At 45.2% G+C, this 18220-nt stretch overlaps 1 protein-coding gene across 1 annotated transcript; it reads right to left on the reverse strand.

Moving 5' to 3' along the window:
• PDCD7 (programmed cell death 7) lies at positions 1-17388 on the reverse strand. The gene is made up of 5 exons (XM_002825557.5): positions 16452-17388; positions 12550-12688; positions 3567-3803; positions 3224-3311; positions 1-1468 (listed from the first exon to the last, which is right to left on the reverse strand). The coding sequence occupies exons 1-5, from the start codon at positions 17325-17327 to the stop codon at positions 1345-1347; spliced, it is 1464 nt and encodes a 487-aa protein (XP_002825603.1). The 5' UTR covers positions 17328-17388; the 3' UTR covers positions 1-1344.
• Positions 17389-18220: the final 832 nt, after the last annotated feature.

An 18220-nucleotide genomic window follows, 5' to 3' on the forward strand; every position in this document is an offset into this window, starting at 1 on the left:
TAAAAAATAAAAATGATTTTTATTTAGTTTTTTGGAAATATAACAAAATAATTGGCAAAAACCAAACCAAAACAGAACCAAAAAAATGACATGTTATATATGAGTGATCATCTCCAAGCACAACAGCATTTATTAATGAATATAAAAAATAAATTTTACTTTTTTTTTTTTTTTTTGAGACAGAGTCTTGCTCTGTCTCCCAGGCTGGAGTGCCGTGGCGTGATCTCGGCTCACTGCAAGCTCTGCCTCCCGGGTTTTACACCATTCTCCTGCCTCAGCCTCCCCAGTAGCTGGAACTACAGGCATGCACCACCTAGGCCCAGCTAATTTTTTTTGTATTTTTAGTAGAGACAGGGTTTCACCGTGTTAGCCAGGATGGCCTTGATCTCCTGACCTCGTGATCCGCCCGCCTCGGCCTCCCAAAGTGCTGGGATTACAGGTGTGAGCCACTGAGCCCGGCCAAATTTTACTATTTTTATTTGCTTTTTCCCCCAGATTTGACTACATGGATAGTTTTAGAAGCTTGAATTCCTAAGATAATTCCACAGCTACACTGGCTCCCACAATGTGACTGAGTGAGGTTAGGGAAATATCCTTGGGGATTCTGAACAACTAGACCCTTAGAAACTTAAAAATAACAGGTGCTTTCATTAGGATCCTTCTAACATGGAAAAAATACAGCCATTGTCCATTAAAACACAATCCAATTTGGGTACTCTTCAGGTTTTCTAAGTTCTCCATCTGAATAATAAGACTAGGCCACCATCTTTTCTGGCAACCCAGCCTACAGCCACTGCCATCTTCCTAACTAGCAGCCTCCTAAGCTGCACTAAAACTGGGATTAACACAACTGAAGATAACGTTTTTGAACGTTCTTCCTAGAAGTCAAAGGGCTCTTCAGGTAGGAAAGGTCAGGAGGTTTTGCATCAAGGTTGCCTTCACACTCACTATTAGTGGAAGGGCTGTGAAATCTACCCATCGCACACCTGTATTCAGTGTTTGAGTGTACTTACCCATCAACACACAAGGAAGTTAAGAGTAAATTAACAAGTCACTCTGGACCAAGCCCCTCAGAACAGAGGCAAATTTGGTGAACCAAGGTTATTCACTGCCTGTGGTAAAAACCTCAGTTCACCTAAGTCCTTTCCTGAAAAACCATATTAATTTGATTCAAGAGGCACCTCTGGCCAGCACAGAGCACAGAAGGAAAGCATAACTTCAGGGTAGGGGAATGCCACATGGAATTTAGAAGTTGCAGTTTAGTCTACAGCAAAAGATGGCACCATCGCTAATATTTACAGCTGGAAAGAGCGTTGGCTGGACCACACTCCTGGAGCATCTTTACTAATGCAGCTTAACAGCAGTTGCCCAGATGTCGTTGCTGGGGAGCGGGGGAAGGACCCATCCTTGGGGAACGAAGTTGCCTTTGGGATGATCGGATGGCACCAGGTACTGATCCCAATCATGCCTTAATAAGAACATTATAGAACAACTATTTATTTCTGTTTTATTCCAAATAAGATGTTCAGCAACTACATATTCTATTTCTAAGACTTAGCTTTCAAATAACTGATATACTAATCTATTACAGAACTTGATTTCTAGGAATCAAGAAAATGACTATATTTCTTAAATGTACACATAAAAGGAGGAAAAACTCTGAAGAACTTAAACCTTATGGATAACCAAATAATAAATAAAGTCAATCCTCATTATTTACAGATTCTGTATTTGCATATGTGCCTACTAACTAAAATTTATTTGTAGCCCCCACATCATCACTTGTAGCTCTTTCATGGATACTCGTAGACACACAGAGTGGCAAAAAAATCTGAGTCATGAAAATGAACTGTTCCCAGCTGAGATCAAAGAAGGCAATAGTTACACTGCCTTCTTGTTTTCAACTCATACTATTAATACAAACGGGTTCTTTTCTCTATTTAGTGCCACATTTTCCATACTTCTGCGCTTTTTACTGACGACTTTACTGTTTAAAATGGCCCTAAGTGTAGTGTTCCTAATGGCAAGAAGGCTGTGATGTGCTTTGTGGAGAAAGTGTGTTAGGTAAGCTTCATTTCGGCATGAGGTATAGTGCTATTAGTCATGAGTTCAATGTTAGTAAATCGACAACATATATTAAATAAGGTGTCTTTAACAGAAACACACATACAACAAGGTATTGATCAGCTGACAAAAACACTGTGACCAGAGGCTCACAGGAATCTACCTAACCCTATGTTTCCTTTAGGAGTGATGTTCAGTATTCTGAAATCAGTGTTTGCAGTGACTTTAGAGAATATAGCTGTCATGAATAATGAGAATCGACTGTACTTATGTTTAAAAGCTAAAACTTGTATACTAGCAAAAAATAAACTTTTCCCAGAACATAAACTTGATATGCTAAAGAGCATTCTTTCATGAGAATCACAAACAGGTGAGATTTTGGAAGGGATATCAGAGATCACTTAGATCAGTGATTTTCAAATCACACTTTGAAGACCCCTAGGCCCCAAGCAGATGTTTAGGGGAGTCTAGAAACAACAAAGTGCTTCCAGGCAACAACAGATTTATACTGCCTCGGGAACCCATTCATTTCATTTATCTTACATATTGTTCCCTCAAAAGACTGCATTTTGGAAGAGTGCTGCTGCTCAAATTTGAAGACCACAGTCTAGTCCACTGTCTTCATTTTATAGGTGAGGAAAGAGAGACCCAGAGAGCTGAAAACTTTGCCTAGCTCCTTAAGAACTGCAGATTCAGATGAGCCTCCTTGTTCCCAAGTTTCTGGGCTTTGACCTGTAAGAGCTCAGAAGTCAGCCAGGGTCTTAAACCGTCTCCACAGGCAAGTACATAGTGAAGGGTTTCTTTTTCCTGGGTCTGGTTAGCATCAGAAGATAATTTGGAAAAGGAAATCAATGCTTTAAATCAATATAACAGCTATAACATCTACAACACGGGATAATACAAAGGGCAAGTCACAACCTGAGTTTGTTTCTTCACCTATAAAAATAGGGACATCAACTTCTCAAGGATTAATGAGGACTAAACAAGATGTATGCAGCATCCCTGAAACATGGAAACATTATAAACCCATAATTTTTTTTAAGTTCCTTATGGAACTTAAAAAAAAAAAGACAGTAATAGACCTAAACAATGTAAGCACTTCTTCAAGTGCTTCCTGCTACCTAAGAGAAAGACAACATGGAGAGCCAGCCCCTCTGACCTGATCTGGATGAGCGCTGGCAGGGAGTGCTCGGCTTGGAGGTAATACTGTCGGAAAGGCTCCAAGAGGTGAGCAAGTGGGAACTCATCTGAAAGAGAAAAGCACAATACCACGTTATCATGCTTGATATCCACAGTGTATTTCTCAAGGCAAGGTGACTGAGCCTATGATTACGACAGAATGAGCAAATGTGTTTTATCTGTATCCATGAGTTCTATGACACAGAATTGCATCTGGAATGTGTCATTTGTTGCCTACCACCTCTTAGCTTGAGATCACCCGTGATGAGAAGAGCTGTCAATCTAGTATTTTCATTTTCTCCATTGGTTATAGAGCAACATACCTGGATCCCCAAACAACTTGGACTCAATTTCACGTTTCTGAAGTAAAATTTTCTCTTTTTCTTTTCTTTGTTTCTTTTCTAATTCTCTTTTCCTCTCTTCCTCTTGTTCTCCTTCCAGCATAACTCTGAGGGCTCTCTCTTCAGCTTCATACAGTTCAGAGCGCTTTTTAATCAGTTTTCTCAGTCGCTGAAGATGATGCTCAAAAGTCTCATCTGCTGAGGCTGGAGGACAGACCCCTGGGCAGAAAGAACAAAATGGCATTTTATTTATTTATTTTTTTGAGACAAGGCCTCACTCTATCACCCAGGCTGGAGTACAGTGGTGTGATCATAGCTCACTGCAACTTCAAACTCCTGGGCTCAACCGATCCTCCCACCTTGGCTTCCCAAGTAGCTACAACTACAAGTGTGCACCACCATGCCTGGCTTTTTTTTTTTTCCAGATAGGGTCTCATTCTGTTGTGCAGGCTGGAATGCGGCAGCATGATCACGACTCACTGCAGCCTCGACCTCCTGGGCCCAAGAGATCCTCCCACCTCAGCCTCCCAAGCAGCTGGGACCACAGGCACGTGCCACCAAATCTAGCCAATTTTTTTTTATTTTTGTAGAGACAGGGTATCCCTATGTTTCTCAAGCTGGTCTTAAATTCCTGGTCAAGCAATCCTCCTGCCTTGGCCTCCCAAAGTGCTGGGATTACAGGCATGAGCCATTGTGCCTGGCCCTACCTACTAATTTGTAAATTTTTTGTATGAGGTCTCACGAGGTCAGGAGATTGAGACCATCCTGGCTAACACGGTGAAACCCCGTCTCTACTAAAAATACAAAAAATTAGCCGTGCATGGTGGCGGGTGCCTGTAGTCCCAGCTACTCGGGAGGCTGAGGCAGGAGAATGGCGTGAACCTGGGAGGTGGAGCTTGCAGTGAGCGGAGATCACACCACTGCACTCCAGCCTAGGCGACAGAGTGAGACTCCATCTCCAAAAAAAAAACCAAAAATTTTTTGTATGAGGTCTTGCTATGTTGCCCAGGCTAATCTCTAACTCCTGGCCTCAAGCAATCCTACCAGCTTGGCTTCCCAAAGTGAGCCACTGCATCCAGCCCAAATGGCCTTTTACACACGTTTTCTTATCCCAAAATTTGTGTTATAACGAGGAAGTTTAAAAGTCCTAGCTATAGTATGTATTGGTTAAAATTTGGAAATTTTACCCAATCTTTTAAGGCTCAATTTGATGTTTCTCAGTATTCAATTACTCTGACCCTACTCTGACTTTCTCAACTCCTCCCTCTGGATCACACCACTTAACCTCTGACTTTCTTTCTTTCTTTTTTTTTTTTTCTGAGATGGAGTTTCATTCTTGTTGCCCAGGCTGGAGTGCAATGGCACGATCTCGGCTCACTGCAAACTCCACGCATCCCGGGTTCAAGTGATTCTCCTGCCTCAGCCTCCTGAGTAGCTGGGATTACAGGCATGCGCCAACACACCCGGCTAATTTTTGTATTTTTAGTAGATGTTTCTCCATGTTGGTCAGGCTGGTCTCGAACTCCTGACCTCAGGTGATCCGCCCGCCTTGGCCTCCCAAAGTGCTGGGATTACAGGCGTGAGCCACCATACCTGGCTTCAACTTTGTTTATTTCTAATGGTCTTGATCCTCCACTTGAAACAGTGAGCTCACTAAAGGGAGGAACTTGTCTTAACTTCATTGTTTGTGAAATTCCCTCAGCATCAACTCCCAGATCTAATTAATAAACAATTCTTCCTCTGACTGAGTGTGAATTTTGGGAGTGCACACTTGGACGGTGAGGAAGATACACTTAAAACAACCACACTGACCTTGCAGTCTGCTGCTGACAGTAGGCTGACCAACTGTTTTGGTTTCCCGCATGTAGCACTGAAAGCCCCATGTCCCAGTAAAACTGGGATGGTTATTATCCTGATTTAACTATGAGGTCAGCTAACAGTATAGCCAACATATCTAAAGCCACAGTGGGGAAAATAGTCTGGTTATTAGGTGATATCAAAGAATTACTGCTAATTTTTTTGGTGTGACAATGGTATCATAGTTAATGATGAGTATTCATGTATTCTATTTTTGTGCATGTGTGAAATGTTTCATAAAGTTTCATAAGAAAAAAAGATTTTAACTTAATGAATATTTGAGTGGACTGCAATTGTGCACTCACTACCATAATGGCCCTGCAATACAAAAGCTTCCAGGTGAATCAATGTAGAGTGATGTGGATGTGATCTATCCTGTCAGTCCTTGAAGATTTTAAAGGAAAATATGTTACCCAAGCATTTTAGCAATACCAGATACAGGGCCAAGCGTGGTGGCTCACACCTGTAAACCTAGCACTTTGGGAGACTGAGGCAGGCAGATTGCCTGAGCTCAGGAGTTCAAGACCAGCCTGGCCAACATGGTGAAACCCCATATCCACTAAAAACACAAAAAATTAACCGGGCATGGTGGCGTGCGCCTGTAGTTCCAACTACTCAGGAGGCTAAGCCAGGAGAATCGCTTGAACCCAGGAGGTGGAGGCTGCAGTGAGCCAAGATCATGCCACTGCACTCTGGCCTGGGTGACAGAGCAAGACTCTTATCTCCAAAAAAATAAATTAAAAAAAAAAGAATACCAGATACAAGAAAGAAAAAAAAAATCCTAATCTCATTACCATAATCAACCATTTTATACTTTCTCACATTCTCTTCAGGTCTTTCTGTCCATGTATTAGCAACTTCATATAGTTCAATGTTACATGTATGTAATTTCCACTTCTCCCTGTTGATTCTGTACATTCTTCTCCAATCTTCATAATTATTTAATGGCTGTATCCTATTTCATCAAATCAATGCACTAGAATATACTTATCAAGTTCCCTACTCCTGGACACCTAAGCTATTCCAAATGTCCTGTTATTATATTGTGATACAATGAATATTCTTGGGCCTGTTCCTTTTTTCCTTCCTATGGATTTCTATAAGAAAAATTCTTGGCCGGGCAGGGTGGCTCATGCCTGTAATCCCAACACTTTGGGAGACTGAGACGGGTGGATCACGAGGTCAGGAGTTTGAGACCAGCCTGGCCAACATGGTGAAACCCTGTCTCTCCTAAAAATACAAAAATTAGCCGGGCGTGGTGGCGGGTGCCTGTAATCCCAGCTACTCAGGAGGCTGAGGCAGGAGAATCGCTTGAAACTAGAAAGCGGGGCTTGCAGTGAGCCGAGATCGCACCACGGCACTCCAGCCTGGGCAACAAGAGTGAAACTCCGTCTCAAAAAAACAAACAGAAAGAAAAATTCTCAAGAATGGAAACGTTTGTGAATACTTTCAAGACTAACAAAATGTGTTCTAAACTGCTTCCTAAAAAAGCTATATATTTGCTCAGTTACCAAACACTTGACACAGAGAAGGTAATTAATAGATACTTCTTCAATGAATGAATGATTTTCAACAAGGTTTTTTTGTTTGTTTTGTTTTGAGACGGAGTCTCGCTCTGTCACCAGGCTGGAGTACAGTGGCGCGATCTCACCTCACTGTAACCTCTGACTCCTGGGTTCAAGCGATTCTCCGGCCTCAGCCTCCCAAGTAGCTGGGATTACAGGCATGTGTCACCATGCCCAGCTAATTTTTATATTTTTAGTAGAGGCAGGGTTTCACCATGTTGGCCAGGATAGTCTTGATCTCCTGACCTCATGATCTTCCTGCCTCGGCCTCCCAAAGTGCTGGGATTACAGGCATGAGCCACCATGCCCGGCCCTTCAACAGGGTTTTAACGATTTATGCTGCAACTTGTGTTATACAATAGTGCCAGCTTTGAGCACTAAATTTTCAGTTTGGGCTGATAAATGGCATAAATAATGGTTTCTCAAGGTTAGTAGTTCTGTTTCTTGTAAAGTTGTAATTTGGAGGTAGGATTCTTTCCTCCTTCAACCACTACAGCTAAGTGGTTGTGGAACTCACTCTCAAGGCTAACATTTCTCTAGATGATTTTCTCATAACTGCTTTGCTTTAACAGGTTTCCATTGTTGCTTTAACAGGTTACTCATTCTCAACTACAGAAACACTACAACTCAAATTTATCTTCTACTAAGTTGCCAGGCCAGTGTTTTTCAAGTATACACAAAATTCTTATACACTGACAAATTTAAGCTGTCACTCTGTTTTATAATAATCTAACGGTTTTGTTTCATTTCTTTACCTTTACAGGTAGTAAATATTTTAGATTTTGTAAGCCATACAGTCTCTGTTGCAACTACTAAAATCTGTGTATGGCAAAATACACAGATACTTCATCATCCTATGTTAGCCTGAAGACCCCACGAAGAGATGCAGGCTGCTGAGCCTGGGCCACCAACCCACATCTCTCTCGGCCTCTCACTGATCACTCCCTGGTCAATGTAACATATTCCCTCAGAAATGGCACTCCTGGGCCGGAAGTGGTGGCTCATACCTGCAATCCCAACACTTTGGGAGGCCGAGGCAGGTAGCTTACCTAAGGTCAGGAGTTTGAGACCAGCCTGACCAACATGGTGAAGCCCCATCTCTACTAAAAAAAATACAAAAATTAGCTGGGTGTGGTGGTGCATGCCTGTAATCTCAGCTACTCTGGAGGCTGAGGCAGGAGAATTGCTTGAACCTGCGAGGCGGAGGTTGCAGTGAGCCGAGATTGCACCACTGCACTCCAACAGGGGCAACAAGAGTGAAACTCCGTCTCAAAAAAAAAAAAGAAAGAAAGAAAGAAAAAGAAACAGCACTCCTCACGCAGTCTTCCTCCTGGCACCATCTAGGTTCCCTCCACTTCTACCACTCACTGCCCACCTAGTCCTGCAGCTCCTAGACACCAATGCCTTTGCCTCTATTCCCCTTTAGCCACATGCTTGCAGTCCTGTTCAGTCTTTGGACCTTGGCATTATCAGAAAAAACTTTCTGCCTCTTAAATCTTAAACTTGATTATTCTCTTATCCAACTACAACTTTCTCCCTTATAGTACTTTTACTTCCTTCTCCCCAGAGACCCATTTGGCAGCTTCATCAAAACCTCTGGACCTGATGTATCAGATTCTATCCTTCTGCTACTCGTTTGCCACAAAACTAATGGTCATCCCACAAAGCAAAACCCCAACAGCCCCATGCTCTGTGTTCACCTGCCAGCTAGAGTACTACTGGAAGAGGTCATTTGATTGTGTGATCCATTGCCAATATATGTCAGCTGGACCCATAGCACCCCCTGCAACCATCTTCCACAAGTCTCTGTTGGCTCTCACCCATTCTTCACAGCAGTTATTTCAAACCTTCACTGCTCTCCTAAAGCCCCACTTGTCTACTGGTGCTCAGCAAACCATTTACCCTGTTTCCCAGAGAAAACAGGCCAGCAGACAGGAAATCCCTGAAATATCTGTCCCCATTTACACTCATGTGCATCACTACCCATCTTCATCTCCTTCATTTTCATGCTTGTGTAAGATGGGTCCTTCTTCACTTAAGTTAATCCCTCCACCTGGGATCTGAATCATCCTACCTTCCATGGGACCTTGAGCCATCAACTATTCTTCCTGCTTCTCTTTGACCCTTCCCCTTCTACTCACTCCTGTCAGCAATTTTAAACATGCTTAAGTTTTCCCCATGACCCGAAGACACACAACACCCCTCACCATCACCACTACCACATACCTTGCCAGATACTGATCTTGCTCTTTCCTTTTCTTCACAGGCAATCTTTTAATAAGTTGAATTCTCTGTTTGCTTTTCTTGTATCCTATTCATTCTCTAACCAACTATAGTCTGGCTTCTACCCCCACCACTCCACTGAAATGCCCCTAGCATAGGTCACTAATGACCGGTTGGATACTAATTCCCATGGATGTTCCTTATTTCTTGATAATAAAAATAATAATAATATGAAACATGTATATAGCATTTACTATGTGCCAGGACTGTTTTAAGTACTTTACACATATTTATTAATTTAATCCTCACGACACCCCATGGGTAGGTACTATCATTACTCCCTTTTTGCAGATGAGGAAATCAAGGTTCAGAGAAGCTTTAGTAACCTGTCCAAGTGTATTAGTCCATTCTCACGCTGCCAATAAAGATATACCTGAAACTGGGTAATTTATAAAAGAGGTTTAATTGACTCACAGTTCCACATGGCTGGGGAGGCTTCACAATCATGGCGGAAGGTGAAGGAGGAGCAAAGTTACATCTTACATGGTGACAGGTAAAGAGGGCGTGTGCAAAGAAACTCTCCTTTATAAATCCATCAGATTTCATGAGACTTATCATCACAAGAACAGCACGTGAAAGACCTGTCCCCATGATTCAATTACCTCCCACCAAGTCCCTCCGACGACATGTGGGAATTATGGGAGCTACAATTCAAGATGAGATTTGGGTGGGGACACAGCCAAACCATATCACCAAGACTACACAATCTCTCTCTAAGCACATGCCACTTTCCAGAAGGAAGCAGGGAGTCTATCTTTTCCTCCCATCTCTCTGACCTCTCTTGGTCTCTTTTTTGCTCTCTTCATCTTCTACCTTGATTTTGACATTCCCTATGATTTTGTCTTTTTGGCCCTCATCTCATGCTGTACAATCTCCTTAAGGTCATTCTGACTCATGGCTACATGCTAATGAACTCTTATCCAGGATGTACCACACACACCTCAAACTCGACAGGTCCCCAACTGAACTTGTCAACCCTAAACCTGTTCCTCCTCCCTTGTTTTCCTTCTTAATTAGAATGGTATCGGCCAGGCACAGTGGCTCACACCTATAATCCTAGAACTTTGAGAGGCCAAGGTGGGAGAATCGCTTGAGCTCAGGAGTTCAAGACCAGCTTGGGCAACATGGCGAAACCCTATCTCTACAAAAAATTTAAAAATTAGCCAGGTGTGGTGGTGTGCACCTGTAGTCTCTACTACTCAGGAGGCTGAGGTGGGAGGATCGCTCGTGCCGGGGAGTATAAGGCTGCAGTGCATTATGACTGCACCACTGCACTTCAGCTTGGACGACAGTGCAAGACCCTGTCTTTAAAAAAAAAAAAAAAGAAAAAAAGCTATCTTCACTTATTCAGTAGATGAGGCTAGAATGTGGAAGACATTTCATTGTTTTTTCCTTTAGTTCCTGTACTCTGAGTTCCCTAAGTTATTTATTTATATGTACATGGGTATATACACGTATACCTTTATTCATTATCTCTCAATTCTTTGACTTGAGAATTATTCACTAATAATTCTGAATTACTCAATTATTCACTATCACTTGAATTACTCACTACCTCTCAATTCTCCTACACACTGACATCACTCAGCTTATGCTTCCATACTATCCATGCCCAATAGCCTTACCAGTCTCTCTGCCCTTCTCTCTCTCTCCTGGACGCTCCAAAACTTTCTCTGCTCTACTGGCACTGATCTTTGCCATCATTTCACTTAAAAACTTTCAGTAGTTCCCCAAAGCTTTAAGTATAAGTGAGAACTCTAGCATAGCCCATAAGACAATTTGCAACGTGGTCCTGCTTAAACAACCAGCCTCATCATTCAGCACTTAGTTGGAGGTGCACACATCTTGAAGAGAGAAGTTAGCTGCTCATTTTAAGTATGCATGCAACCAGCTGCTACTTACCAAATCATTTTACATTCAAGTCAGTTAATGCCACAAAGTCTGTTTATTTCTATAGATCATGATTTTCCTAAAATTTCCTCCTCCTTTTGGACCAAAGTGAGGAAGATTAATATTGGGAAGTGCTGGTAAATTCACTTGGCAGAAGTTTACTGAGCACTCACCTCATAGAGGATGTGAGGTGGGGGAATATTAAATAGCTCTCAGGTTTTGCCTTCTAGTGAAAAAGACAGATGGGTAGACAAAGCAGATGCTAACTTCCCTCTGATTTACAAATGCCCTGAGAGTACCACAATGGAGACATCTGTTTCTGAGGTCTGGATGTGAATTAGCCACTCTGAAGGCTGGTGTGCAGAAGCCAATCACTTAGCTAGCAAATGAGCCTGCGTGAATACAAAATGGTCATATTCCAACTTTCTTAAGGGTCTAAAAGAATCCCAGTTTTCATTTACATTTTAAACAACACATGGGAAATCATTTGTTAGAGTGGCATTTGCTAATTTGTACACTCTCAAATATCTCTGGTGAATACCAAAGGCCTACAATCTACTAAATAAATCAGCATGTGGTCCAAAGCAGGTGCAAGTGAGAAGCAACAGGAGGTTACCTCAGCCCAGATCAGGGAAGGATGAAGGATGCTGCATGTGTATTTGGTTTTGAATAGTGAGATCTTAAAATGGCAAAGATGGGACTGAGGGCCCTCCAGATGAACAGAATGACAACAGCTAAGATCCAGACAGGCAAATGGAAAGCACAATTGGGTAACTTCTAGAAAGCCAGCACGGTTGAAACAAATTTCTGTGGAGAAGCTTGAACTGCCTGGCTATAGTGTCTGGTGCTTCCTCCAGAGGCAAGAAGACACCAGTGACATGCAGGGAAGGTGGGGAAATCCACACAGTCTGCAATCCCTGCCCTGTCCAACCATTCACACCTCTTCAAATAGAAATAATTCAGGTTTGCAATGTATCTGAAGAAGCATGCCAAGTTTTCAACACTTTCTGGAGCACCAAGTAAGGGTGAAAAGCTTTCACTCTGGCACAAGGCAAAGGTGACTAGCCATGACAAACCCACTCAGAAGAGTGTGGCCAGAAATGCCCAGGGTAGGAATGATAAGTCAAGGGGAAGACAGTGCAGTGGGTTCCCACACTTGCCTCTCTTTTCAATCTGGGCTACCAAAGGCTAAACATCTTCTGAGGCTTCCCGCTTCAGAAGTTCTGACCTACTTGCTGACAAGCCCAGTTACCCTACAAGGTGAAAATCATGAAGTTTCAAGTATTTTTCCCTCAATAATATTTGGGGTGGGAGGAGCTAAAGTAAAGAAGGGGAAGGGAACAAGGAAAGAAATGCAAAGCCACAGTTACCTTTCCTCGCTGCAGCCTCTTTCCTCAGTTTCCTCAATTTCTCCAAAGCCCGAAGAATGTCCACCATTCTTTTGGTATCTGCTTGTTTTTTCCTCACTTCAGATAGTACGCCATCAGCAGCTGCTTTGAGTTCCTGCTCCTGGAAGAGAAACAAAGCCCATGAGACCTCGTATTAGGAACAAACTTACAGCAGAGAATAGCTGCCCAGTGGTTAGATTTTAAAGGATCAGACAGTCTCCAGGTTAAGAGAGACTCTATTGAATCTCCATCCCAATTTCCTAGGCCTTGCACAACTCCCCTCTAGCTAAGAGGTTATCCCCCTCCACTGATGGTACAACCTTCATCTTAAAGGAGAACCTCTCCTCTCTGTATCTTCCACATAGCACTGGTTTTGTTTCTTCCTCAGTGTTTCTCAAAGTGTAGTGCAGACAGCAGGTGTCCAACTTACCTTGTTAAGCTGAGACTTGTTAAAAATGCAGACTCCCTAGACCTGAAGATTCAGATTCCCAGGAAGGATAAGGAATGTGGTTGGAAAGGCTGAGACCTCTACAAAGGTCTCTTAGTGACAACCTATGTTTGTGCTCCACTGCTCTAAAGTCCCAAGGATCTCTTCCACGTGACAGCCTTTCAAATATCAAAGATTGCTGTCCTACTCTTGACTTAGTTCACATATAGACTAAATAACCCCAGTTACTCAAGCCACTCCTCCTAAGACTCTGTCACCAATATCCTCACCATGGAAGCTGGGCATAATGGCATGTGTCCCTAGCTATTCCTACTCAGGAGGCTAAGGCGAGAGGATCACTTTGAGACCAGGAGTTCAAACCTACAGGCTATGACAAACCCGCTGCACTCCAGCCTGGGCAACAGAGCAACAGACTGAAACTTTGTCTTTTTTTTTTTTGAGACAGGGTCTCATTCTGTTGCCCAGGCTGGAGTGTAGTGGTGTGATCACAGCATCACCATGCCCAGTTAATTGTTGTGTTTTTTGTAGAGACGAGGTTTCTCCACCTTGCCCAGGCTGGTCTTGAACTCCTGGGCTCAAGTAATCTGCCTGCCTCAGCCTCCCAAAATGCTGGGATTACAGGAGTGAGCCACTGCACCCGCCCCCAACCCTCTTTTTTTTTTTTTTTTTGAGATGGAGTCTCGCTGTTGTCCAGGCTGGAGGGCAATGGCGCGATCTCGGCTCACTGCAACCTCCGCCTCCTGGGTTCAAGTGATTCCCTGCTTCAGCCTCCCATTTAGCTGGCTTTACAGGCTCCTGCCACCATGCCCAGCTAATTTTTTGTATTTTTAGTAGAGACAGGGTTTCACCATGTTGGCCAGGCTGGACCCGAACTCCTGACCTCAGGTAATCCACCTGCCTTGGCCTCCCAAAGTGTTGGGATTACAGGCATGAGCCACCGCGCCCAGCCCCAACCCTGTCTCCTTAAAACAATAAAATAAATAAAATAAAAAATCCACCATGGGTGGTGGAGAGAATCCTCTTGCCTAAAGTGCTCTCCCCCATCTGTCAAATAAGTGTCTGTAATTCTACCACTACAGCTACAGCCAACACCAAGCTGTTTCACTTCTCCGTTTGGATTACTCTGTTTCCCTAGAACTGCACCTATTACCTTCACCTGGTTGACTTTTCCTTTAAGACTCAGCTTATAGCTAGGAGTGGTGGTGTGCACCTGTAATCCCAGCTACTCTGGAGGCTGAGGCAGGAGAATCGCTTGAACCTGGGAGGCGGAGGTTGCAGCGAGCCAAGACGGCACCACTACACTTCAGTCTGGGCAACAGTGTGAGACTCTGTCTCAGAAAAAAAAAAAAAAAGACTCAGCTTACATGTCATTGTATCGTTTGGGAAGCATTCCGTCAGTAAATTAGATGTTCCTTCTTTGGGCTTTTACAGCACCTACAGTTGAATTCCTAACACACACCACGCTATACTGACATGATCTCCCACAGATCTCTAAGCCAGGGGTCAACAAACCCCAGGCCACAGATGGGAACCAGTCCATGGCCTGTTAGGAACCAGATCACACAAGCAAAAGATGAGGCAGGTGAGCAAGTGAAGCTTCATCTCTATTTACAGCCACTCCCCCACTGCTTGCATTACCACCTGAGCTCCGCCTCCTGTCAGATCAGCAACAGCGGCATTAGATTCTCATAGGAGCACAAAGAAGTGAACTGCGCATGGGAGGGATCTAGGTTGTGGGCTCCTTATGAGAATCTAAAGCCTGATGATTTGTCACTGTCTCCTATCACCCCCAGATGGGACTGTCTAGTTGCAGGAAAACAAGCTCAGGGCTCTCACTGTTTCTACATTATGGTGAGTTGTATGATTATTCCATTATGTATTACAATGTAATAATAATAGAAATAATGAGGAGGAAAGGGAACCCCAGAGGCACTCAAAGGTAATGAAAATGCCTTAGACGGCCAGGTGCAGTGGCTCACGCCTGTAATCCCAGCACTTTGGGAGGCTGAGGCGGGTAGATCACCTGACGTCAGGAGTTCGAGACCAGTCTGACCAACATGGAGAAACCCTGTCTCTACTAAAAATACAAAATTAGCTGGGGTGTAGCAGTGCGTGCCTGTAATCCCTACTACTCGGGAGGCTGAGGTAGCAGAATCGCTTGAACCCGGGAGGTGGAGGTTGTGGTGAACCAAGATCATGCCATTGCACTCCAGCCTGGGCAACAAGAGCGAAACTCCATCTCAAAAAAAAAAAAAAGAAAGAAAATGCCTTAGGAAACTATCTGAACAATTTCCAGTTTTACCCTGGCCCTGCTTAAAGAGTCTGAGATCAACACGCTTTGGAATTAGACAACTTGGGATCAAATATGGGAAACTGCCACAAACTGGTTGTGTGACTGTTGGCAAGTTAACCTCTCTATGCAACTTCCTAACCTGTAAAATTAGCATAATACTTCCTACTTCTCAAGGCTGTTATAAAGATTCAAGATCTGGTATATGTAATGACCTTAGCACACCTCTCTCTCTATATATATACAGATACATACATATATATACACACACATATATATATACACATACATATATACATATACATACACACACATACATATGTGTGTGTATGTATATGTATGTCTATATATGTATGTGTGTGTATATATATATAGTAAATGCTCCGAAACACCATTGCTGAACCTGGGGATCCATGGTTTAAAACTTGTAAACAAAGGAATCCTAGAGAAATCACTATTGCCCCATCAGCTAATTAGAGTATATATATTCCTTGAGGTAGGGTCTCCAAGTTCTCTTTTTTTTTTTTTTTGAGACACAGTGTTGCTCTGTCGCCCAGGCTGGAGTGCAGTGGTGAGATCTCGGCTCACTGCAACCTCCGCCTCCAGAGTAGCTGGGATTACAGACGCCCGCCACCACGCATGGCTAATTTTTGTATTTTTAGTAGAGACGGGGTTTCACCATCTTGGCCAAGCTGGTCTTGAACTCCTGACCTCGTGATCCACCCGCCTCGGCCTCCCAAAGTGCTGGGATTACAGGCGTGGGCCACCGCGCCCGGCCTGTATTTTGTATTCTTAAAATCACCTAGGGCAGTACAAGACACAAGGAACTAGACACTTACTGGTTTTGGGAGTAAGTGGACAATGTTGGAGCAGGATAGGGGAGACCTGTCATTCGTGCAATGCCACCGTGTAATCCTACACTTTGTGTTTACAGGACTTTACAGTGCACCTGGAACTTTTGTTTTGTGTACTATACATCATTAACACAAAATTAACATGGTGGTATGAGCTGGCAAGGTTAGCTATCGCTTCATTTTGCGCTTAAGGACAGAGGCTTAGCCCTGGGAAATGGAAGTTTAAAGCCTCCTGCTGCTCCAGGTTCCAACCACCACCACTCCCACCCCCATGCGCGGCCGCTGCTCTCACCCGCTTCTTCTCCTCCACCTCCTGCACACACTTCACCCTCCAGCGGTCAATCTCCTGCTCGCGTTCCACTGCCCGCGCGGCCTCTGCCTCCCGCTCGGCCTCGCGTTCCCGGGCCCTCTCGCGAAGCCGCAGCCGGCGGCGCCGGACCCTCTCCAGCCTCCTCCGCGCCTCGCCCACATAGGCAGCCTGGGTCAACGGCTGTAGCCGCTCGGCCAGTTCCGCCCGCAGCGGCGCGGTCTGGGAATACAGCAGGGCCCAGGCCGCGCCGTCGGCTTCCGCCTCGCGCAGGGCCTGGCTCAGGCCGCGCAGCCGCCGCACCAGGCGCAGAGCCCCGAGCAATCGCGCGCGCACTTCGCCAAGGCTGGGCCCGGCATGCGTGCGCTGGGGCACCGGACAGCCCGCCCGCCGCGGGGTCCCGAACACCGCCTCCAGCCACTGCCGGTCGCGCAGGCGCTGGAGGGCCGCATCCCCGAGCACGTCGGCCGGCGGCGGCGGCGGCGGCGCCTCAGGCCACCGCGGGCTCCAGGGCGGCCCCGGGCCGGGAGGCGGTGGCCGCGGCCGCTCGCCGGCGTCGGTCCCCGGGAAGGGCCGACACTGGGGCGGCGGAGGAGGCAGCGGCGGTGGTGGCACCGGGTAGAAGGCGCCAGCGCCGCCTCCGCCACGGGAGGTCTCCGCGGAGGCTCGGGGCTGCAGAGCCAGCGGAGGCTGAAGGAAGGGGGCGGAGGCCCCTGGAAAAGGGCCGGGCCGCTGGGGGAGAGGCGGCGGGAAAGCCGGGGAGGGCAGCGGCGGTGGCGGACAGCCGAAAGGAGCAGGAGGCGGCGGCTGCGGGGGCGGTGGGCCTGGGCGACCCTGGCCGAAGAAGGGTGGCAGGGCCATGTTCACGACGGAGATGCTTTGAGAAGTGACAAGAATCTGAGTGGTTCTTCATGAGAACCTTCCGACGGAAGTGACGTCGTTACGACGCGCGACCCCTGTAGACTCGTCCCTCCGAAAGGCTCAGTGCGTAAGTGGGCAGTCGTTCAAGCTTCGGTCGTTGAATTCATAAATACTGTTCTTATTGAGCATCCTAGGTGCAGAGCTACCCACTCCGCATACAGTGAGACTGAGAGATACAGAGCTTCTCTTCGTGGAACTACCTGCCTAGTATAACACACTAATCAATTAATCATGGTATCTTCGAGAAGTTGGAGAAGGTTATCCTAAGAAACTGCGGCTGCAGCTGAAATCTGGAAGATAAATAGTTAAATAAAAAAGAGAGGGAAGCACAGTGCAGATGAGAACATGTGCAAAGGCCCTGGTAAATAGGAGTGTGACCAACTACCCATTTTCTTAGAAAAATGAGTTATTTTTACCTTTCTCCTTTCCCCCCACCCCCTACTTAGCTCTTTAGGAATGCAATTATAGGGTGGGCGCTGTGGCTCACGTCTGTAATCCCAGCACTTTGGGAGACCGAGGCAGGCGGGATCGGCCTGTAGTCCCAGCCATTGGGGAGGCTGAGGTGGGAGGATCACCTGAGCCCTGGTAAAGACTGCAATGAGCCACGATAACGCCACTGCACTCCACCCTGGGTGACAGAGTGACACCTGTCAAAAAAAAAAAATCCAATTAACCTTTACCTTCTCTCCACCAGACACTCTCTCCACTGTAAGCTTTTCTAATTATGTGTTCGCTTATTAGTTCCAAGGACCGAGGCTTAAACCAGGCACCTCTGGAACTTTCCCATACCAGGGGATTGCCTGGGGACAACTGTCAATTTACAACCTAGCTCC

The sequence above is a fragment of the Pongo abelii genome, chromosome 16 (assembly GCF_028885655.2).
Source record: "Pongo abelii isolate AG06213 chromosome 16, NHGRI_mPonAbe1-v2.0_pri, whole genome shotgun sequence".
NCBI lineage: Eukaryota > Metazoa > Chordata > Mammalia > Primates > Hominidae > Pongo > Pongo abelii.

Bases quoted from the DNA above. Each gene is read 5' to 3' on its own strand.
- PDCD7 (XM_002825557.5), bottom strand. From the start codon at position 17,327: ATGGCCCTGCCACCCTTCTTCGGCCAGGGTCGCCCAGGCCCACCGCCC. The intron at 12,689-16,451 runs GTGAGAGCAGCG...TTTCTCTTCCAG, and splicing joins AGGTGGAGGAGAAGAAGCGG to GAGCAGGAACTCAAAGCAGC. The intron at 3,312-3,566 runs GTATGTTGCTCT...TTTCTCTTTCAG, and splicing joins CAAGTTGTTTGGGGATCCAG to ATGAGTTCCCACTTGCTCAC.